The sequence below is a fragment of the Sitodiplosis mosellana genome, unplaced genomic scaffold (assembly GCF_009176505.1).
Source record: "Sitodiplosis mosellana isolate CC-2019 unplaced genomic scaffold, AAFC_SMos_1.0 Smas_scaffold_61, whole genome shotgun sequence".
In the NCBI taxonomy this organism is placed as follows: Eukaryota; Metazoa; Arthropoda; class Insecta; order Diptera; family Cecidomyiidae; genus Sitodiplosis; species Sitodiplosis mosellana.
Window position 1 is genome coordinate 505,130 of NW_022595303.1, and position 22,418 is coordinate 527,547.

At 35.5% G+C, this 22,418-nt stretch overlaps 3 protein-coding genes and 4 non-coding genes across 10 annotated transcripts; 5 read left to right on the forward strand and 2 right to left on the reverse strand.

Annotated features, from left to right (window-relative positions):
* Positions 1–1,341: 1,341 nt before the first annotated feature.
* LOC129570566 (uncharacterized) lies at positions 1,342–3,832 on the reverse strand. The gene is made up of 2 exons (XM_055450228.1): positions 3,600–3,832; positions 1,342–3,337 (listed from the first exon to the last, which is right to left on the reverse strand). The coding sequence occupies exon 2, from the start codon at positions 3,315–3,317 to the stop codon at positions 1,857–1,859; it is 1,461 nt and encodes a 486-aa protein (XP_055306203.1). The 5' UTR covers positions 3,318–3,337; positions 3,600–3,832; the 3' UTR covers positions 1,342–1,856.
* Positions 3,833–4,354: 522 nt separating this feature from the next.
* On the forward strand, positions 4,355–4,473 carry LOC129570630 (5S ribosomal RNA). Its single transcript, XR_008688146.1, has one exon. It is a non-coding gene; the product is annotated as a 5S ribosomal RNA (ribosomal RNA).
* A 679-nt stretch (positions 4,474–5,152) lies between these two features.
* Trnav-aac (transfer RNA valine (anticodon AAC)) lies at positions 5,153–5,225 on the forward strand. The gene has a single exon. It is a non-coding gene; the product is annotated as a tRNA-Val (tRNA).
* Positions 5,226–5,575: 350 nt separating this feature from the next.
* On the reverse strand, positions 5,576–5,694 carry LOC129570631 (5S ribosomal RNA). Its single transcript, XR_008688147.1, has one exon. It is a non-coding gene; the product is annotated as a 5S ribosomal RNA (ribosomal RNA).
* Positions 5,695–6,133: 439 nt separating this feature from the next.
* Trnad-guc (transfer RNA aspartic acid (anticodon GUC)) lies at positions 6,134–6,205 on the forward strand. Its single transcript has one exon. It is a non-coding gene; the product is annotated as a tRNA-Asp (tRNA).
* Positions 6,206–7,639: 1,434 nt separating this feature from the next.
* On the forward strand, positions 7,640–10,788 carry LOC129570506 (kelch-like ECH-associated protein 1). Of its 2 annotated transcripts, XR_008688131.1 has the most exons (4): positions 7,640–7,788; positions 7,986–8,167; positions 8,425–10,108; positions 10,255–10,788. XR_008688131.1 is itself a non-coding variant. In XM_055450148.1 (3 exons), the coding sequence occupies exon 3, from the start codon at positions 8,457–8,459 to the stop codon at positions 9,762–9,764; it is 1,308 nt and encodes a 435-aa protein (XP_055306123.1). In that variant the 5' UTR covers positions 7,640–7,788; positions 7,986–8,167; positions 8,425–8,456; the 3' UTR covers positions 9,765–10,788. The 2 variants fall into 2 exon arrangements, 1 of the variants encoding a protein (XP_055306123.1); XM_055450148.1 differs by having other exon boundaries at positions 8,425–10,788.
* An 8,131-nt stretch (positions 10,789–18,919) lies between these two features.
* Positions 18,920–21,313, forward strand: LOC129570568 (senecionine N-oxygenase-like). 3 transcript variants are annotated; one of them, XM_055450233.1, is made up of 6 exons: positions 18,920–19,001; positions 19,086–19,288; positions 19,449–19,804; positions 20,107–20,358; positions 20,566–20,729; positions 20,897–21,313. In XM_055450233.1, the coding sequence occupies exons 1-6, from the start codon at positions 18,999–19,001 to the stop codon at positions 21,269–21,271; spliced, it is 1,353 nt and encodes a 450-aa protein (XP_055306208.1). In that variant the 5' UTR covers positions 18,920–18,998; the 3' UTR covers positions 21,272–21,313. The 3 variants fall into 3 exon arrangements, with proteins under 3 accessions (XP_055306208.1, XP_055306206.1, XP_055306207.1); XM_055450231.1 differs by having other exon boundaries at positions 18,920–19,288; XM_055450232.1 differs by having other exon boundaries at positions 18,920–19,288; positions 20,933–21,313.
* Positions 21,314–22,418: the final 1,105 nt, after the last annotated feature.

Below are 22,418 nucleotides of genomic sequence, written 5' to 3' on the forward strand. Positions count from 1 at the left end.
TTCTACGATCTCATCAATGACATTATTCATTGCCCGCGACTAAAAAAACTTCGTCATCCAAAATACAAATGCAAGAAATACGCGAATTTCATATTTATTTAAAATTATCGACCAGCGATTGAGTATCACGAAAACCGCCCCTATCAACCAAATGTGTTCATACTCCAACTTGATTAAACCATTATTTCAACAATCGTCTTCACGCAACAACTTTAAATCGTCACTCAAAAAACTTCCTGATACTGTCTTCAGGATAAAGTCATTAGCTAATACCTACAGCACGCATTTTTTTCCTAACCTAATGTGATTTATGCTATAAGCAGAAAAATGTCTATTTATCACTCATTCCATTTAATGTAACTAGTTAATTATATTATCAAATTTAATCGGCTATGCAGAATCAGCTCTATTTACAATATTTATTATATTTTTATTTTTTTTTCAATCATAAGAATTGAATAAAAACAGCCAGTCTTTGGCGGTGCATTATTATTATTATAAAATGCAATGTTCGTCTTGAAAATTGGCGAAGATCGATCAGAATTAACCGGTTATGACTTTGACTGCCAAAACGCAACTGATTCAAACATATACTGTATGTTTCTTCTATGTTCTTCTATGTTCTACCTTTATATTTTCATGTTGCAAGAAATTTTCGACTAACATGCTAGTATGTCAGAGACGTGGTTAACATCTTGTTTGATGTTAGGAAAAGTAACATAATTAGTGCACTGTGTGTTTCGTTGAAGGATCGTAATTACCGGTAATTAGACCGATGCAGACATAGACATTTCGTCAAAGCCGATAATGAGGATATTCCCGAAACACATTTTACAGCCCAATCACTGAAATTTTGTCCTTAAATGTTCTCAATGTTCGACGTGACACATAATCTCTGGATTATTTTCGATTGTTTGTACCAGCGAGAATGGTGCAAAACAATTCGTTATCGCTGGGATATTTTGGCAAATATAGAAATGCCGCTGGTTCGAACCATAAAAACAGAGCCATAAAAGCAAGAAAGTAAAGCAGGGTAATTTGTCAACAATCTTTCGACAAAGTGGACCAAATTGTATAGTGTGAGTTTCTTTTTTGAGCTTCGATTAGTGATTTGGAAGCAAAGCTGGTGATCATTTCACAACGATCAAAACTGTAGCATTTTCACAGCATATAACGTTGTAATGCTTCCAAGGATGACTTACCTTTGAGAAGATGTAAGAAAGAGTGCACTACTTACGCCCTAAAATTGAGCACATTGAATAAATTCACCTCAAAATCATCTGAAAAAACGAATTCCACGTTCAATTTCCACAATTTATGAAATAAAACCCCGACACAAAATGCGCTTATCGATATGTATTTTCACTGAGCTTCAGTGTTTGTTAACAAATTTCAATGTTAAACACTAGTTCGATTCAAATTCAAGTGATAAAACGAAGAAAATTGGAAGCAAAACGCGATTTTCTTTATCAAAATCATATGAATCTAAATGATATTTTCATATAAAATATTCCAAATCAATGTGAAAATCTTATCAAAATTGCTTTTCGCGCAAAGTCAGAAATACTTTAAAGAAATGTTTGCTTACATTTATATCGTTTCGTAAATTGTCATGAAAAATGGAAATTTCTTCAAAAAAAAAATTATTTATAAATTGAAAGTTCTTTAAATCTAAGTCATAATTCGACTAAAAATGAAAAAAAAAATCACATGTAAAGTGATGAAGATGAAAAAAAAGTAAAGATAAACTGTGATTGAATGGAAAATGTCGTAATGTTGAGAGAAAAAGTTGTGTAAAAAGTGTACACAGTGATATGTTCGAAGACATTTTCCTTATTACCATAAGTCCTTGTGGCTTAGGCTCGTTTGAACAGCAATTTTTGCACCAGTCCGCATTTGGAAGTGTCAAAGCTTCTGGTGTCATCACCCAGGAAGCGGATCTTAACACCGTTCTTCAATTCGACGAAACCCTTGAGCTCGGCTTGATTGTAGAGTTCTTGTGCAGAGTCCAATTGCAGCAAAATCTCGTACTTTCGATTCGGTTCGATGGGTATTGGGCAGCAGATGGAAATGTGCGTTTCTTTTTCAGAGCTGAGCGTTAGGGTGCTTTCGAAAATTTCGACCGGTTTTTGTCCAATGCCCACTTGTTCGGAGACGGTGACTTTTGCATCGATGTTCACTTTGTTATCGTTTTGTTTGGCATTGAATACCTGGCCACAGACGATACCAACGAGTCGAAGTGACTTTTGAGCTTCGAATCGGGTTTTTTCCGCTTTTTGAATGTAGTAACGCGTCGCAAAATTGCCCGTATATCGATTGGCGTACATGATTCCATCTTTGTGCTTTTCTTCATTAGTATGGCCACTTCCAGTACCACCACCAGCCACGCTGTTAGCACCGTTGTTTTCGTTGCCATTGACGTTATTGTTACCATTGGACGTTAATCGAGTCTTGCTGTTGAACGTTTCGGATTTGTAGTCCTTCAGACCAATCAACTGGGTGATTTCCTCGAGATCGGCAACGGAGAAAAATCCCTTGAACGAACCGACAATCATGGCAAAGTTTTGGATTGCAATCGACTTGAATCGAACTTCGTACAGTAAATCGCCCAATTCTTCGCGTAAAACTTTGGTACTGTTGCCATCCAAGCCTTTTCGATTGGCAGCTGTTTTGGCCCACAGCAAACAACTGGTCAACACTTGTGATTCGATACATTTCAACGAATCCAGTTGCAAAATCTGACGCAGAACATCACGTTCACATTCGAGGAAGCAATTCGACTTGAGTACCTCTTCGGCATTGTCGGCAATTTTCAGCTCGCAATTCTTCTTCAGTATGGCACGATCGAAACGGATAGCCAAACCATAGCCCCAGATCATGTTTTCGGTGGTCAATTTGTGTGCCAAGAAAACACTGCACTCGACCAACATTTCTTCACGGCCATAGTCCTGGGCCAATGACATGATTGCATCGATATTCTCGAATGTCAACTTGAATTTTGGCATATAAAAGAATTGTAAAAATTCTTTGAACGCTTCAACCGGTATACCATTCATTTTGAACTCGTTCTGACCGGCCTCAGCGTCAGCAAACAACTTGGCAAACTTTTCACTGGTTGACAACAGCAATTTGTGTGCCGGCACACGTTCGGTTTGGTCATCGGTTGTGGTGAACACGAAGAATAAATCGGCCGTTTCTTCTTTTAAGTACAGCGACTTCACCATTGGCGTGAAATTTCGATTGTCCACCTGGCCCGGTTCGTGTCGGTCGTTTGGCTTGTTGCGACGATCTGACATCTTGCTGTTGCTTCTACTCATTGGTTCGGATTGACAAGCAACTGCATGGAAAGAGGTGGTGGGAAATGCAGAATGAAATCGATTGAGGTTAGATTTTGAAATGATGAATCGAACAATTCGAATTTTAATTTGCATTGAACAAAAATAGGAGGAAGAAAAAACGAATGGATTTTATAAAGCGACACACATCTTCGACTCAATATCTGAGTAATGCGCAGTTTGCAATATCTCTTCCAAGAAACGACACCGTAATGTCAAACCCAATCCAAGCCTCATTGCTGTACAATGAACATTTTTACTTACATTTTTTGGTGATTCTCGTCGGTCACAAGTCAATTAATAGCAAATTCCTACTAGAAATTTCAATTTTAGCAAATTTTTACGGCAAAAACTTTAATTCTTATTCGATTCTAAGCGAAAACTAAATTGGCTTGAGAAAATGGCGATATTGATGTGATAGCACAAGTACACAGTTTTCGTTAATGTGCAAAGCGCGCACCAGAGTGTTAGTATGAACGTTGACGTTTCGACTATTCGATTTCCATGCGTGCGTTCAATACACTTTGTTACATTCAAGTGGATGCTATCGGAAGACAGTGCCTTCCTTTTGAAACGAAATCAATTTGGATATTTTTTTCGAACACTTTCAAATAATTTTCATGTATTTTCGACCAATTTTCAGTATTTTTTATGATTCCGACGCATTTTGGATGTTTTTCTATTTTATTAAGGCATTTTTGTTGTATTCCGGATAATTTTCATGCATTTCGCCATGTTGCGATATTTTCTATGATTTTTCGTGTAGAAAAAAATGCCGTTTCTTATTTGACGCAAGATGCGATGTGATTTATTGTATCAATGGAAATGTATTCATAGATCTTTATCAAAGATGACAATTCATTTTGCTAATCATGACAAATGATTTCTCAAATGATAAAAATGTTCGAATCACCGTTCTGAAAAACTACTGTTCTGAAGAGATTATGAGACTATGAGACAAACATGAACGCTCTTCATTGAAACAGTCGAATGTGTTCGCACAACAGCCGTTTACATTCGTCAACGACCATATCATGTAAAAAGCACCAGTTCTCGTCCGATCACTGAAGTTAAGCTGCATTGAGCATGGTTAGTACTTGAATGGGTGACCGTCTGGGAACACCATGTGTCGTTGGCACTTTTCTTTTTTTCTTATTTTTCGTTCGAAAATTTTTTGTTTTTTTTTTTAAACTTGTTTTCTTCAATGAAGGGAAAATTCTTTTATCATTTTATTTATGGTCAGTTCAAAGAAGTGAACGAAAATGAAAGGAAAATTGGTCATATCTTATTGAAAGTGTAGTTTAATTTTTTTTGTTTTGCTTGCATAACATTTCAGCGAGCGAAATATTCGATTTTGGTCTTCAAAATGCGAAAAATGACTAAAATTGGAATAATAGTTGTTTTTCCCTTTTTTTTATTTCAATCAAAACAATGGAAAACACCGAGTGTGCTGGAAAAACATACATCCAATAGTTAAATCCATAAAACTAAGTCATATTTACCCAACTAGGAATTGAATCAATTTTTAGTATTGTACATTCAAAAATTGTTTGAATAACGTAACAGAATTCAATTTCTACATGCTTAACATGAACTAATAAGAAATAATCGTTTTCATTTTAATTGAAATCTAAGTTGGATCTGTTAGTTCTCATAAATACCAACAATTTGTTCAACAACTTGACTTGAATTCTAATTTAACACCAATTCTAAATATTTATTTCAAAATTGACTGACATACCATTCACTTTATGCAAAATCATTGAATAAAAGCGATGCCAATCGGAATACATGATTTCGTCCATATTTTGTCAGCGGTTTCAGTGGTGTAGTGGTTATCACTCCCGCTTAACACGCGGGCGGCCGCAGGTTCAATTCCTGCCTGAAACAATTCTTTTTTTTGCCTTCTTCCTATGAAAGATTCCGTTTTTTTTTAAAAAATTTCTAGGCTTATTCTTAAGTAAAACCAACGAATACCGTACTTGATGATAACAAAAACGATTTCTGATACGAAAATCAAAATATTTGTATAAAAGTAGAAAAAATATTGATTTTCAAACGCAAGTTTGCTCACTGAATTTATTTAAAACAATCATTTGGAATAAAAATTCCAATGGAATAATGGAAAGAAATGTGTATGTGTAACAAAAAAAAAGATAAATAAAGCGATTTTAGGTTGAGAAATTTGTACTTTTCCCTTGTTTCTGTAAATTTGTAAACGAAGAAAAAAAAAAGAAAAGTGCCAACGACACATGGTGTTCCCAGACGGTCACCCATTCAAGTACTAACCATGCTCAATGCAGCTTAACTTCAGTGATCGGACGAGAACTGGTGCTTTTTACATGATATGGTCGTTGACGAATGTAAACCACTGCTGTGCGAACACATTCGACTGTTTCAATGAAGAAAGCTCATACTTGTCTCATAGTTTGAACTTGTTCCATCTTTCAGAGGTGATTCAAAAAACGTTATTATTTGTAACAAAATATCGTTATTAACAAAAGAAGTGTTTCTATTGGAAAACTGATAAGTTTAAAACAAAAAGTTCAAAATTAATAAATTTTCGAGTTTTTTTGAAATATCTTTACTTAATCCCATCATAATTTCTGAATTGACACTGAAAATTAATTGCAATCCGACGTAAATCATTCATCAGATTTGATCATTTTTCATCATGCACATGCTCTGATACGGAGTCTTGCACAACAGTAAGGTGAATACGTGTAAATGAGAAGCGACAGAAGATTCAAACAAAAACAATGCGATCGTTTAGTTGCATGGGCTTCAATATTAACAAGTCCTCAGTAGTATAGTGGTTAGTATTCCCGCCTGTCACGCGGGCGACCAGGGTTCGATTCCCTGCTGGGGAGATTCTTTTTTTTCTAAATCAATTCTCTTTTTTTTTTTTAATATTGATGATCATTTTTGGTTTTTTGTGTTATTTTAATTTTAAAAAATGCAACAAAATTTTTTGTCTCGTTAAAATCTCGTGGAACATCAAAAAAAACTACCCACTTTTTGAAATGTGACACAATCGACTTCGATAAGTTTCTTGCTGATCACACGTTCATTGATGAAATTTGTGATCGATTTATCGTTATCCGATTCGTCTTCAAAATCACATATTTTCAGGAAATCGTCCAAACCAAGCCATTTCAAGATTTCAACAAAACAGTCTTCGTTGATCCCACGGCAAAGTAGCAATTTCGTTAAGTAGTTCGTGTCAACGCCTGATCGCTCCATGGTGCGATGAGAGATCGATTTTTCAAACGTTGTTTTCTTGAATATAAATAAAACAAACGAAACACAACTTAGATTACCATATGAATGCTTTGATGAACAATTTGTACGGATTTTTTCATAGTTTAAACATGATTCTTCTTGTTGGAATAGAAAAAGTCAATTGACAGCTCATTTGCATAAAATGAAGTAATAATTAGAACAATACTTACCGTCAACAACAAAAAGGTTCACAAATTTTTCAGCAGATTTTCCACACTATGGATCAATGGTGATGAAAATTTTATAAAAAACGATCAAAGAAATGTGGAAAATTGGGAGATATGTGCGCAGAAATCAAGATAACCTAGTTTGGTTTGAAATGTCAATCCAATCGAAAAGTGCTTCTGAAACTATCATGTATTCAATGCAGAAAAAATTTGTTGAAACTTTGACAACGACTTTATCAGTTGTAGCCCATGACGATTTCGAATCACTTTTGAGTGAATTATTTTGAGAATTTTTGAGTAACGTGTGACAAATTAATCCATCTTCTGATAATAATTAATGATATTTTATGATTTGTTTGTCGGAAATTTTAGGCAAATTCCAGAGAACAGATTTCGGTAAATGTTTCCATGTTTGATATCAAACGTATAATACGCAATGGTTATCAATTTATTTTTAAAAAAAAAATCCGTTTTTCGATTTGAAAGTGAAATCTCGTGGCGAAAGCAATCGAAAAACTACAACAGATTTCAGAAAGACCTTGGAGATTCAGAAGAAAAAAATTATTTTTGAAAATGAAATGAAACCAAAAACTAAAAACAAAGACATTCATTGCTAATGATTTTAAAATATCCATTTTTATTTATTTAAAATATTTATTTAAAAAATGCCGAAAAAAATGTGCAAGCCCGAATTTGAATAGAAAACTTTTCAGATTCCCGCACAATCAATAAGCATTGAACGGATCTATAGATCTGAATCAAAAAGGATTAGTCGCACTCATGTTGTAGTACTCATTGACGTATTGGCCGCGATGAACGGCAATATTTCTCTGTCTCACAACCTCCGTTGCTCTCATACACACACACTTGTCTCCAACTATTTGCGGCATCTCTCGTTGCTGTCAAACTTTGCTTCAATTCGATTCAATGTGAGTGGTTTGTTTTCCAAATCAATTCAATTTCCACAGTTTGCTGTTCCATGACGCTGAATTGAATTCAAAGAGGTAAGAGGAATGTAATTGAGTTTCATTTTCTTGTTTTGATTGAGTGAGAAAGTTTATTTCCATTGAATTGACTAAAAAAAATTTAATTCTTGAATGGATTTGTGAAAGTGAACAGTTTAATATCATTCTTCCGTACAATTTCAAATCCATGGCCCTTTGGTAGATCAAACTAATCATAATTTTGTGTTTAAATCCAGTTAAAATCGTAATATCGGAACAGTTTTGGTCCAACGAGTGAGCAAAAGTTACATCGAACCACCGATTCGCGCCTATTCCACAACAATTGTAGATTGTGACAAAACCACCAAATATTTAACCTCAAAGTCAAATTGAGCTCAAACAAAGTAGAACTGGCAAAATAGCTACTGTGTTGTTGACGGTAAGAGACAAATTGGATTCTTTTATTGGGTTTTTCAAGCATGTTTGTGAATCTTTTTCGTGTGTTGAGCCAACACTACTTAATAAGCAGTGCCTGTACAATTTTTGTCCGAATTTTCTCCAAAAACCCATTTTCTCTTATAAAAAGAGGAGAATTTTCGTGAGTGAGACAGATAGAGCAACATTCGCACCATTCCAAAGCCATCTTCAAGCCAAAGCATCAAATTCATTCTTTTCTCATCCTTTTGCCAATTTCAGATTCATTCCCAAGTGAACAATATCACATCACGATGTCAAAGCGGATCAAGCTATCATCGCATTTGCAGCACCAATATCTAAACTCGGACACCGCTGACATTTTCTTCGAATGTAACACCGAATCGGGTGACTGTGAACGAGTACCGGCTCACAAGTTTGTGCTGATGATGAGCAGTGAAGTGTTCAAGTCAATATTCTGTGGTTCATCAAAGGAAGAGAAAGCGTTGTACCGAATCGATGTAGCGTCTGCCGAGGCATTCAAAGAGTTTCTCCAGCTGTTATACTTCGACCATGTCCAGTTGACCGTGAAAAATGCGCCACAAGTTATGGATCTGGTGCAAAAGTACCAAATTGCGGAATGTGGTGGTATTTTTGCCACATTGCTACGAGAACATTTCGAAAAGAGCAAAGTGTGCTGGGGATATCAGTTGGCAATATTCACCGGACAAAATGATCTGAAGAATTTGTGTGAAAACCAATTCATTTGGCACACCGACGATGTGTTCAAATCCGATGACTTTTTTGCATGTCCACGTTCGACATTGTGCTGTATTCTGCAATTGGACCGTTTGTCATGCAACGAAGCCACGGTGTTCAATGCGTGCATCACATGGGCCAAAGCCGCTTGCGAACGTGAACGCTTGGATGTAAACGATGGTAAACATTTGCGTGAACAATTGGGTTATGTTTTGTATCAAATTCGCTTTCGATCGATGACATTTGATGAGTTCTCCATCCTACTGACAACAGCACCCGGATTGTTTACAGCTGAAGAACTCGAAGAGATCATCCAAATGATGCGTTCGAATGACTACAAAACGAAAATATTTAGCGGTAAAATTCGATTGCCAACCACATTCAGTCGTGATCCAAGTGTCCTGTTGAAGTGTAAATTGGAACCGAGTCAAGTGAAGGGACCGTTTGTACAACGTTTGCACGTTGAGAATGTGGAAAAGACAACGTTCAGCGTGACAAAACCACTTTTGTTTGGTGAATTCGCTTGTGCACCAATGAAAAGCCAATACGATGGCTTTGGGATCCCAAAGAGTAAATTGAAAATCATCGAAAAACCGTATGGAAGTGACGATTCGAAATCATCGCATGGAACCGTTCTCACCAATGCAAATGTCACACTCAAAGATTTTGAAGCACACTACATGCTCACCAAGCCAATTCAAGTTAGGCCTGGGTTTGTGTACGAAATTCGCCTTGAGCACGCATTCAACAAAATGTTCCTGAAAACCAACATCTACGAACAAACCGTCAAACACATTGATGATATCACAGTTCAATTCCATGACCGATACGGAATCGTCTGCGCACTTTACTTTAATCGCTAACAACCTTTTTTGGTTGATCCGAAAGATCGATTCGGACTAATTCGGATCGATTCAAATCATGACTAGTTGAAAAGTTTCAGTTGAAAAGAAATTTTGTATTAGTTTTAAGTTAAAAATGATGTTGAACATTTTAGAAAATAGTACCATTTTGTAAGAACACAAGACACATTTAGAACACCACCAAGAAACATTGTTCTTTGCATCAATGCCAAACAAATTCATTGTTTATTGAGAAAAAAAAATTCAATTGTTCATTGAAGAATATTTAAATTAACAGAGATTGCATATTTGCTGCTGAGTAGGCTTGAGCTGAGCTGAATTTGCTAACTCAGGCACCTGAAGCGGTATTTTAGCGCACTTCTGGTGCAAAATTGTTGTGGATCGCTGAAATCCACCCAATTTTAATTGATAAACAGCGTGGAACGGTGAAAAATTGTTGTGGACCGGTGGAATTCACGATGTTTATCAATTATATTTGGGTGGATTCCAGCGATCCACAACAATTTTGCACCGTAAGTGCGTTAAAATACCGCTTCAGGCGCCTGAGTTAGCAAATTCAGCTCAGCTCAGCTCAGGCCTACTCAGCAGCAAATATGCAATCTCTGTAAATTAATGATAATCTTGAATTGTTCGAAGGATAATTTGCAAACTTGCATTCATTGAAAAATGTTCATTGTCCAATGAAAACTTTTCATTTAAATTTGTTCATGTTCAAAGACTCATTCGTTCAGTTTGAAAATTAATGAACAGAATGTTTATTTCATAGGCTAAACCCAATTCAGAGGTTGATTTATATACTTTATTACTATGATTCAATTCAAAAACACTTACTTTTTTGTTACAACTAAGATGTAATGTGTTTCATTCCGACTAATCTCTGCTTCATGATAAATTGAATAACAAATAAAGAATGAAGGAAGAAATAAAGAAAGAAAGAACTCCGTTACAGAAGAAAAAACGGAACCTATATCTTTCTAACGTAAAAGAGGTCAACCGAAATAAAAGTCCAATTTCAAATGATAAATTTTTAATTTTTTTTTTATTTTTCAATTTATTATTTTGTTGTTTTCAATTCAATCGCACTTTATTCTGTTCAATCAACGCTTAATTGCGTTCAAACTTCGAATGCAATCAGTTCTTTAAATTATAAAGTTTAAGACGTGAAGATCCACGGGCTTTTGCTCCAAGACCAGTAATCTTATAGAGGGAGGTCATGACTGGAGAAGTCTTCAAAACTCTAGCCAATATTACATCGACATATGACTTTACTGTCGTAACAAATAGGTCGTCTCCATCAGGGCCACCAAATGCTAAACCACCAATTCCGTCGAAAGGCATTTGTGCAATTGGAATGGCAGACGATGTTCTGAAAGAGCAAAGTAAAAATTTACTTTCGATTTTTGGGTGACAGTCATAATCTCCCAGGCGGACAAACAACTGTGTATTATTAATATTTTTGAACATACACATTTTGTTCGTATGGAAGATTATGACGGTCACTCGATTTTTTTTTCAAATTTCGTAACAGTAATTTATCGTAAATCGATTGTCGCTTATGAAACCATGAAGCTTTTTACCTTGTATCAATTTTCCAAATCTGATTTCCTGCATAATTTCCAGTGTATAAAAATCCATCGGTGTCCATGTCCAAGCCAACCGGAACAGAGTTCGACACATTTAATCCTGAAGATATTTCAATAAATGTCAATGAAATTCGCGTTCATTCTTTTCCATGTAAAAAGTCATTTACAACGTAGCAAGTCAATTTCATTCTTCTTAAATGGATATTATAGTCTGAAATCCAAATTAAAATCGTCAAAATTACCTAAACTGTTGAAGTCATAAAGCAGTCGGCCGTTGCCTGAAATCAAAATATGAAAGTATTCGAACTAAATATTTCATGTTTGGCATAAGGTTTGACCGAAATCCAATCGATCGAAATAAAACGAGATATTTTCAATTTTTTTTCTTACAAATATCGCCGCATGTCGTAGCATGGAAAGCAGTGATAAGATTTGTGCAAGCGTCCACATGATAGAGATGTTCGTGATCATAGGCTAGTCCCGTGGTTGAAATCATACCACCAAAGAGACGTGTGACACCTTTTTCAGGCGTGTACATGTAAAGTGATGCATTTTTTGGTGAGTTACAGAACGTAACATGATTGGATCCACCATAAAAGTGGCCGCGTTTGCTTTGCTTTGCCAAACACCAACGACTGTTCTGATCAAATTGTTCAACACTAAATAGTGTACTGACTTTTGCAGCTGGTGACTTTCCATCCCATTCAACAATGATTACATCATGATCCACGCCGATCGCAAACAGATTTTTGTATTTTTTACAGTCTTTGATCGGTAAAATAAAAGACGGTGACGTGATCACACCAACTATGTAAGCTCCATAGCCACGATCTTCATTGAAACCGTATCGAAAAATTGATAAATTCTGACCAGTCGAGATGTAGTCAACGTAGTACAGACTTTGTGTGCAATCATCCAAAATGGTTGCAAATCCGATGCCGGCAAACGGTGCGGGGATTGAAGTAATTTCGATACCAGACTAGAAAATTAGACTCATTTTTATCAGATTGATCACTTTTAAGGAAAATTAAAGAATAAATCGCCAAAAAGCATAACGAAGTGTTCAGGAGGAAATGAAATATTTTGAAAAACTTTGATTTTTAGTAGAAAAATGGCCTAAGCTTTAGAATTGTACTCACTGCATATGTGCACTGAAGAAACACACTAAGAACTGCTATACTTTTCCACATTTTTAATGAACTAATGTTATTTTTTCTATTGAAACTCAGTATTATTATTCGGAAGCTATTCTATTAGTTGAATTCGTTTAAATGACGAGATTTAAACATCAAATGCTTTTAAATATTCTATAATTGAACCAATTATTGTATTCTTATGTGTTTTATTTTTTATATTTTGGTCAAGCACATGTTTAGCACAAATGTTTGATTAATTTTTTTGCGGCCAGTTCAATGCAAATAGTATTTATCATTTCAACGACGCTTGTTTGTTGCCGTATTGCATAAAAAAAAATCAATATGTGTGTCATTATTTACTCTCAATTATGGCGTGAGAATCGAAGACACTAATGTGAATATTCACAAAGTCAAACGGCTCAAATTTTAAATTTGATTATATTGACTGGATCAATCATATTTTATTATTATTAAATAAAAAAGTAAGTATATCCAAGATTATATCGCTCAATTAGGACTTTCTGTAGAAAATATTACAAAGAGCCGTCATGTTTTAAAGGGAACAAAACAATTCTTTTTCATTTTTCGCTAATTCACGATAAGACCTCATCGTGTACTGCGTTTCTATGTGGTTTGAACTGTAACAATGGCGTTTCCTTTTCTTTTCTTTTTTCATGAAAGATGTAGATTTTAGAGACAAACAGAACAGAAACATAGAGCAAAAAATGTTCATGGCAATCGCTTGAAAATAAATTTCATTCAATAATTCTTGATTGAAGTAAAAAAAATATAAATATTCACATTTTATTACCCTTTTGGATTTATTTAAAATAAAGAGAACTGGAGTGAGAAACTAAAAAAATTTCAAATTTCATTGAAATTTAGTTCATTCTTAAAATCTGAACCAAATTTCCATGGGCTTACAACATGCTCTAAATTTTCAAACGTGATGATTTACGACCTTTTGCGCCGAGATCAGTAATTTTGTAGAGAGAAGTAGGGACTGCTGTACGATCTGTAATTTGTGCTAATAGCACATTAACACGTGCCTGTACCGTTACAACAAATAGGATATCTCTCTTGGGTCCACCAAATGTTGCTCCGCCGATACCTTTGTAAGGCATTCGTACAATTGGAATAGCAGAAAATGTTCTAAGAGAGAATGATAAATCTTTAATTCTTTTTCACATTTAAGCAAAAATAAAACTTTTTGTTCAACTGTCGCAATGACAATTTGTTATCGAAATTGTAACACTATTGTTGTTTCATGCCACTTTTTTTTTACCTTGTATCAATTTTCCAAATCTCATTCCCTGCATAATTTGTAGTGTATAGAAAACCTTCTGTGTCTATATCTAAGCCAACCAAAACGAAATCTGGTAAACCAAAACCTAAAAATATGCAAAGAAAAGCCAGTGACATCTGCAAAATAAAGATTCAACAAAATATTACCCAAGTTTTTGAAGTCATAAACCAGACGACCGTTACAGATATCACCGCATTCGGTGGCATCGAATGCCGTGATGATATTTGTGCAAGCGTCCACATGATACAAATGATTTCGATCATAGGCCAGTCCTGTGGTTGACATCAAACCTCCGAATAGACGTATGACGCCTTCATCAGATGAGTACATATAAAGCGATGCATTTGATGGTGCATTACAGAATGTTGTAAAAGCTGTTCCACCATAAAAGTGACCACGTTGGTTTTGCTTTGCTACACACCAATGGCTGGTTCGATCAAATTGTTCAACACTAATTAGTGTACTGACGTATTTGGCAACGGTTGACTTTCCATCCCATTCAACAAGGCCGGTGTCATGACTCATACCAACGGTAAAGAGATTTTTGTATTTGTTGCATTCTTTGATTGGCAGAATGAATGATGGAGGTGCCATTTCGCCGGCTATGTAAGCCCCATACACACGGTTCTCATTGTAATCATATCGAAAAATTGATAAATTCTGACCAGTTGCGATATAGTCAACGTAATATAGACTTTGTGTGCAAACATCCCAAATTGGTGCAAATCCAAGACTGGCCACAGGTGCCGCGATCGCCGTGATTGTGTAACCAATCTTAAAAATGAAGTTAAAAATGTTATATTTTTTCATTCAAAGAATTAGATGAAATTTTTAATAAAATGCTCACAGTGCACTGAATGATAAAACTCAAAACCATGAGTTTTTTTCACATTTTTATTGACAATCCAATTGATGACTTTATTGATAAAATTCGACTAAACGATGCGATTTCAAACATTCTTAAATAGCATGCAAGCTGAACTCATTTTTTTGTTCTCATTATTTTTAGTGTTTACTTTTGACAATTTGGTCAAGTAGATGTTCATCGCAAATATTTGACTGATCTTTTTGCGGCCAGTCCACACACAAAAATAAACTTATTCATTTTCTGCGAATGTTTGCAATTATTTTCATATTATGCCGAATCGATATAAATGCACACATTTGAAGAAGGTCATTGACTTTTAACCGCAAGCTACGCATTTAAGCTTATTCCGACCTTTCCAGGTTATGAAACCATCTTTGGGCCTATGTTTTTCCAAGTATCTTTGTGAATGTGCCAGACAAAATTGACGAAAATTGCTTCCATTCCGTCGACTAGATCAAGACGGTGTTTCATATTTGCGAATTTCACGTTTTCAAATCAAATTAAACAGAATTTCAACAGAAAACAACAGCAAAAGAAATATCGATAGGAGGAAATGATAATAAGCGGTTTTACACTTTAGAAAATTTCGCCACATTCAGCCGATTCCAAATTGATTTACAGCATTTTCGTTTCACCTATTCGACAAAATCTAATTGAACTTGCGCTGGTTTGATTTAAGTTAACGAATGTACGAGAGAGATTTCAGTACTTTTTCTGAAATCAATTGCATTACAAATCGCTTGATTTACTCATATAGAATGAAATTAAAGTTGCTAATTTTTGTGTGCATTTTGAAGTCGATATCATGTAACTTAGGGGACGGTGCTGAAGGTATGTGGTTGCATGTGTAACGTGTGGTTTTCTTCAACTAACCCTTTGCTAGTAAGATATTAGAAGGATCCATCACATTCTAATACTACATGTAGATAGTTCACTGTTTATCGTGGGCGGATCAAACGCTTATGATGGCCAGGCACCATATCAATGCTCTCTACAGAGAAAACGGGATTCACAACATATATGTGGCTGTGCGATCATTAGTCAAAAATACGTTCTTTCGGCTGCGCATTGTATGGGGTAAAAGGAAACTCTTTTAATGAATCTCAAAATGAATTCAATTTATCGTATCGAAATATAAACACAGTTTCGCCATCGCAATACAAATAAGAGTTGGATCGAACAAGAAGAGGTGGTCAAGTCCTTGATATAGAAAAAGAAATTGAACATTCGGGAGGGTGGCAAAGTGATGATATTGGTTTGGTTCGTGTCCAAGGAGAGATTCATTTTAATGAAAAAGTTAAACCAATTAAGTTGGAAACTAGGCCAGTACCGCCTGGAACAGAACTATTGGTTACTGGTTGGGGAAGAGTTGGAGTGAGTAAAGAGAATTCTTCTCATTTGAAAGAGAAAAAACTAAATGAAAAAGAATGAATCTCCAGAGCATCTACAACAGTTCAAGGTATATGCTGTTTCGGATGCAGAATGTAAAAGACATTTTCCTTCGATCATTGATGGATCCATTTTTTGTACATAGATTTCAAATTTCTTAACAAATTCGAAAAGTTACAGACCAAACTAAACTTTATAGCATTTTTTGTATGAAAAATCGTGGAAGAATCATAGTTTGGTCTGTAACTTTTCGATTTTTTTAAGAAATTTGAAATCTATTAAATGGTAATGTGGAAAAAATGTATTTCAATTAAATACGACCTTCGGTGGAGTGAATTTTGTCAAACAAATGATAAATTTTCCGATTTTTCGAAAAATTTTGTCATTTTTTGTATGGAAGGTCTTAATTATTTTTCCCGCAGTTTTTGGGCAATTTCATCAATAAATGATATCCATTACCGAAAATAATGAAATTGATAGTCTAGTCCATTTATAAAAACTTCAAATATTCTCATAAACATCATTTCATGAATATTTTTTTGTAAAATAACAGAATTAATGGGAAAAAAACTGAAATTTCAATGCCGGTCCTAATTAAATTTCCATGACTGTATGTGAACGAGTAAAAAGCTCAGTGATTTTTGATTGTCATTTTTAGCTATGGCCGATTTGACACCAATCAAGGTAGAGGTATTGAAGTCAATTCGATGGGAAAGCACGAAAAATTTCATAATATGCCGCCGAGAGCCGAAGGAAAAAAATCTGGATTGGTTTGGCCACAATGTGGGCGAAGCGGCACGTGCGTCATCAAATGCAACAAGCATGCAACGTGATGAGGTCTACGCCATCGAGTTCCACACGGACAAAAGAAGAAGTGTGAAATGGTGGAGGATAATGGTCAAACATATTTATCCCGACGGTGCACATGAAATCTCATTTTTGGATTGGAGCCGCCGGGCAAAAATTGTTCTCCCGAAGGTAGAGGTACGGCACTTGACGACTGACATTAAAAATGTCAAACCATACGAATTGAAGATGTTTATCTATGGCTCGTTCGTATCCGACAAGGAAGACATGGTCTCGTGGTTTAAAAACTTCCAATATCAATACAATTTATTTATATGTTCATTTGGAACACTCCATGATCGCAGTGTATCGGATGATCGAGCGGAAGGAGGACCGGTTGAATATATGTTTCGCCGGAGACTTGCTCTACACTCTGCCCGGCGGAAGGTTATACTCCTACCGTCAACTTATGATTGAAGAAGGAGTTCTTATGCCGGCGCACTTGAAATCACATTAGGTCATTTACCGGATGTTCAGAGGTTGGATAATGATAGTATCACCAAATTAGTGTGTATCAACGGTGAATCCAATGAATACGATCTAGTGGCAGTAAATGGCGAAGGGACTTTCGGCCGAGTGTTGCGTGCACTCACTTGGGAAATTACTATACGTGAAGCGATACGGCTATGTTCGGCAAAAATTGGTAATTTGGCTGTGCCCTACAAGGAAATCTGTGACAATCAAGAGGAACAACTTGAATTGATGAAGAAATGTGTAGCTGCCGCTTTGAATTCGGAGCTCAGCGATCAGCAAAAGGAATACTTTTCGAAAATGGTTGCAATTGCGAAAAGATCGTTGACTCTGGTGCTAAAATTGTGTTATCAAAATTGTCGATTGGTGACTACGCTACGCATTATTTTACAGCTCGCGGTATTTTCTGCGCTCGTCTTGTACCTGAAGAGGATTTGGAACGTATGATGTACGAATGCGGTGGTTCTTTTATTCTCTCGTTTCAAGACTTCAATGGCAGTATGTTGGGTAATTACGCATCATTCAAAGAGCAGGAATTCGGTAAACAACGATTCAGTATCTTCCGAGGTAAATTGAATAGAAAAACATTTCACTCCGATTTTATAGCATTGCTCTTAATTCATTAAATTTGTTTTTCCCCAAAATTTTTAATAGGTAGCGAATCCAAAACATGCACAATAATTTTGTGTAGTCGCTCTAGCCTCTGTTCTATTCGAAAAAATCGAATGCTCATTGCAAAATGCTATTCTGCTTACATGTGTTCTTCACCACGTTTACTAAGTAAACGTGGTGAAGGAATATGTAACGTAAGAAAATATTTTTTGCGCGAAAAATACCAATGACTTCTTGTTTAACAACGAATTTTTTTTATCAAAGGGTGACTCCGGTGGTCCTGTTGTCTGGGGTGATAGACTCGTTGGACTGGCTAGCTTTGTGAGAATGTAAGTTGACGTTATGTTACATGGTGTTGAATGTACATTTCATTTTGATTTGCTTTTAATTATGTGTGATATTATTTTACAGTCCCTGTGCCTCAGGGAAAGCTCCAGACGGTTTTGTGAAAATATCCTACTATCATAGTTGGATCGAAGCAAATTTAGCGTAGCTCCTTTAATTTGTATTGTGCATGCAGGTGGTGGGTGTTCAAACTAATAAATTGTAACAAAAAATACTACTACTGACTAGTTAGACCATCGAAACTAAGTGCCTTCAAAAATGAACTTTCAACATGGCGAATCTTAGTTGGTCATTTCATGTTTTCACCTTGATTTTGTTAGTTTTTTTTCGTTTGATTCAATAAGTGTGGCCACTAAATAAAACCAGAAAAATGTTAAACGCATTGGTAATATTAGCAATAAGCACTTGATCGTTGGCGAAATTTTAACTCAAAGCTCAATCTTTGAGAGAAAATCCGACTAATATCAGTCGCTAATAATATATATATTATTAATCTCATTCGAAAATGAGCATTTCTCTGCGATTAATGACGACAGTCTTGCTGACAATCAACTTTCAATTGAATGTTTTATCAGTGAATTCAGTCGTGCACAGTCAGTGGCAGATGAAAGACAGTGTGGGACAAAGTCAACCTGTCACAGGGCAAATAACATATTGTGTCGAATAAAGTGTTTGAAAATGGTAAAGTTATCAATTTTTCGGCCAATTTATTACGGAAAATTTTTGGAACTATTTGCTATTTGTCAAGTTTACTCCTCAACCCAGAATGGGACGACGATTTTGAACATTGCCATCATAGGAGCCGGAGCATCGGGCATTACTAGTGCAAAATATGCACTTGACCAGGGATATAATGTGACGGTTTACGAGCATACTGAACAGATTGGAGGAATTTGGTGGTATACCGACGAAACGGACAAAGATCAATACGGCAATAACATTCATTCGCCAATGTATCAAGGTTTAAGGTAAGCGATGTTGATAAAATTATCGCCAAAGAAATGTTGATGAATCACCGTCAATTTCAATCAGAATTTTCTATTGAAGCCTGAACAAAATCACAACAAAAAAGATTTTTTCAAAGTTAACCAAGAAATACTGGCAAAGTTTTTTTTTTCTTCCAATCAGAACAAATTTACCGTATCAACTGATGGAGTTTCCCGATTTCCCTTACCCAAAAGAGACCATTTCGTATCCATCGCAGCCAGTTGTGTTGAATTATCTTCAATCATATGCCGAAAGATTCGATATAAAAAATCACATCAAATTCAGCCATTTAATCATTCGAGTTCTTCCAATCGAAAATGGTAAATGGCAAGTGATTGTCAAGGATTTGCCCAATGACAAATTCATAACGTTGATTTATGATGTCGTTTTCGTGTGCACTGGTCGATTCTCTTCCCTCCGCTATCCAAGCATTCCAAACGAATTCCAAGGCAAATCGCTTCATAGTCATGATTATCGTACGGCGGAAACATTTCGTGGTGAGAAATTTTTTTGCATTCTAGCAATTAAATGAATGAAATTGACTGTTGTTTTTAAACTCTGATTTACAAGCTTTAGGATAGTTTTTTTTTTGCTTCTCTAACCATTCTCATCCATTTTGTACTGCGTGTTTGATATTCCATGAAAACATGTTCGATTTTTTGGTAGATAAGGGTGACTTATCACACTTGTTAGACAATGGGCGATGAAGAAAATTAAAGCCTTGATTTAACGCATTACTGTTTCAAATTTTAAATGTTTGCGGCATTTTTTGTGTGTTAATTTTGAATAATACAAAAAGATGAAAGTGTCCTCTTAATCGGAAGCGGAGCTAGTGGACTGGATATGGTGAATCACCTCTCGAAAACTGCCCAGCGAATCACCTTCAGTCAGAATAAGCGTCAAAATGAAACGAAAGAGGAACACGAAAAACGTCAACGTTCATTGCCAAGAAATGTTTTGCTACAAGACAATGTCAAAAGTTTAACACCAACTGGAGCTGAATTTATCGATGGTTCACACCAAAATTTCTCCGTAGTAATTTTTGCAACAGGTAAATATACTAAATGTCTAAAATTTTGATTCTAAATACAACAATGACATGTGCGGTAAAATCTTCGATATTCTGCAAGGATTCTTTAAAGCCTACAGATACACTAGATAACGACTCCATTCATAATTTTCAAAATAATTTTATTTCAATTCAATATTTTTGCGGAAAAAAATTGGAAAATAAAGAATTTTTTGCGATTTTCTTCAGGATACAATTTTTCATATCCGTTTCTAAGTGTTAACACTGGAATAAACGTTAACGAAAATTGTGTTACGCCGCTTTACAAGCAAATTTTCAACATTGAACATCCAACAATGGCGTTCATTGGCGTACCATTCACTGCTTGCACCATTCGAGTGTATGATATTCAGGTAACTATAAAAATAGACATCAAAGACGATGTTGGAATTGCTTCCGATGTTTTTTTTCGGGTTTTTCAATCGGAATTTCGGGAGCATTTCAACAATTACAATAGAAAACTCAAAAAAGACCTTGGAAGCAAAAACACGCACTGAAGAATTTTTTTCTCATTAAAAAGATGCGATTCGTGATAAAATTCCTTTCTGGAGAAAAGATACTGCCACCAAAATCTGAAATGCTGAAGGACATGCAGACACAACTGCAAAATCACTATAAAAAGGGTTATCGCAAGCGACTTACCCATTTTCTGGGCCCGGAGCAGAAAGAGTATTTCGATCAATTGGCAGAAATGGCTGATATAGAAAATATCCCCGAAGTCATGTCTGACATGCATTTCATTGCACGCACCACAATGTTACGAGAACCGGCACAATACCAACGGTACTCAATGAAGCAGCGGACTTGTCGGCACACTCGTGGATTTAGCATTTCACTTGCTTTGGCGATTCGTGAGTTGCTGAAGCATCATATATGCAGTGCACTCGATATTTAACGTGAAAACCTATATTCGATACATCGAAGTTGGCCGAGGTATGATTTCGTTTGCGCGTAGCGCGTAAGCAATTCACTTGCGATATAACGTGAATCCCTATTTACTATATATCGCAAGTGAATTGCTTACGCGCTACGCGCAAACGAAATCATACCTCGGCCAACTTCGATGTATCGAATATAGGTTTTCACGTTAAATATCGAGTGCACTGCATATATGATGCTTCGGCAACTCACGAATCGCCAAAGCAAGTGAAATGCTGAATCCACGAGTATGCCGACAAGTCCGCTGCTTCATTGAGTATAAGTACACCATAATTGACGACAAAACGTTCACCAAAGAAAAGTGCGATGAATAGAACCGATGAATTTTTTGAATAAAAACAAGTGCTTCTGTAATGAAGAATTGATAAGGCAAGCATTTTTATATTCAATATTCAATTCATTTACCTGATAACCTTATCATTGGAGAGAAAGAATTTTCGAAAATAAAATGAACGCCTTTCAAAGGTATAACATCGAACAAGTTCATTTTAAATTAATTTTTTAAATATATTTTTGGGTCCAATAACAATGACGTGTTGACTTATATTTTATGAAAAAATTTCGAAATGATTTGGAACAGCCAACGGTTGGGATGTGACACACACACGAATATTCATCAATCACTAAAAATAATCAACACTTTGATTAATTGAGTGGGTTGGCCAAAATAAATAAATTAGTAATAATTGGCAACTAAAAAAATGCACACTACAGAGGCAGTGTGAATAAAATAAATAAATCCTTTTGTAATGAAATTATTTTTAATTCGATCAATGTTTGATAAATTTTACCTACCACAATGATTTGAATATTATTTGCAAAATTATTAATAAAGCAGTGACAAAATCAAGGCATTTTTTTCATTTCGATGATTTTGAGTTAAGGGTGGCAAAAGTCTTACACAGCAGACCAACAATTCTATGTAATTATTTAACGACATGTTAATCGCACTGTATCTTCTATATTTGACAAATATTGTGTGAATTGCATCTTACCTTTCGTTTTTGGGCATTGCTTAATTGCTCTTGTTTTTTTCCACCAACAAATCAATTGATTTCAACGTTGTAATTGATAACATATGAACATGTTCACATGCTATCAAT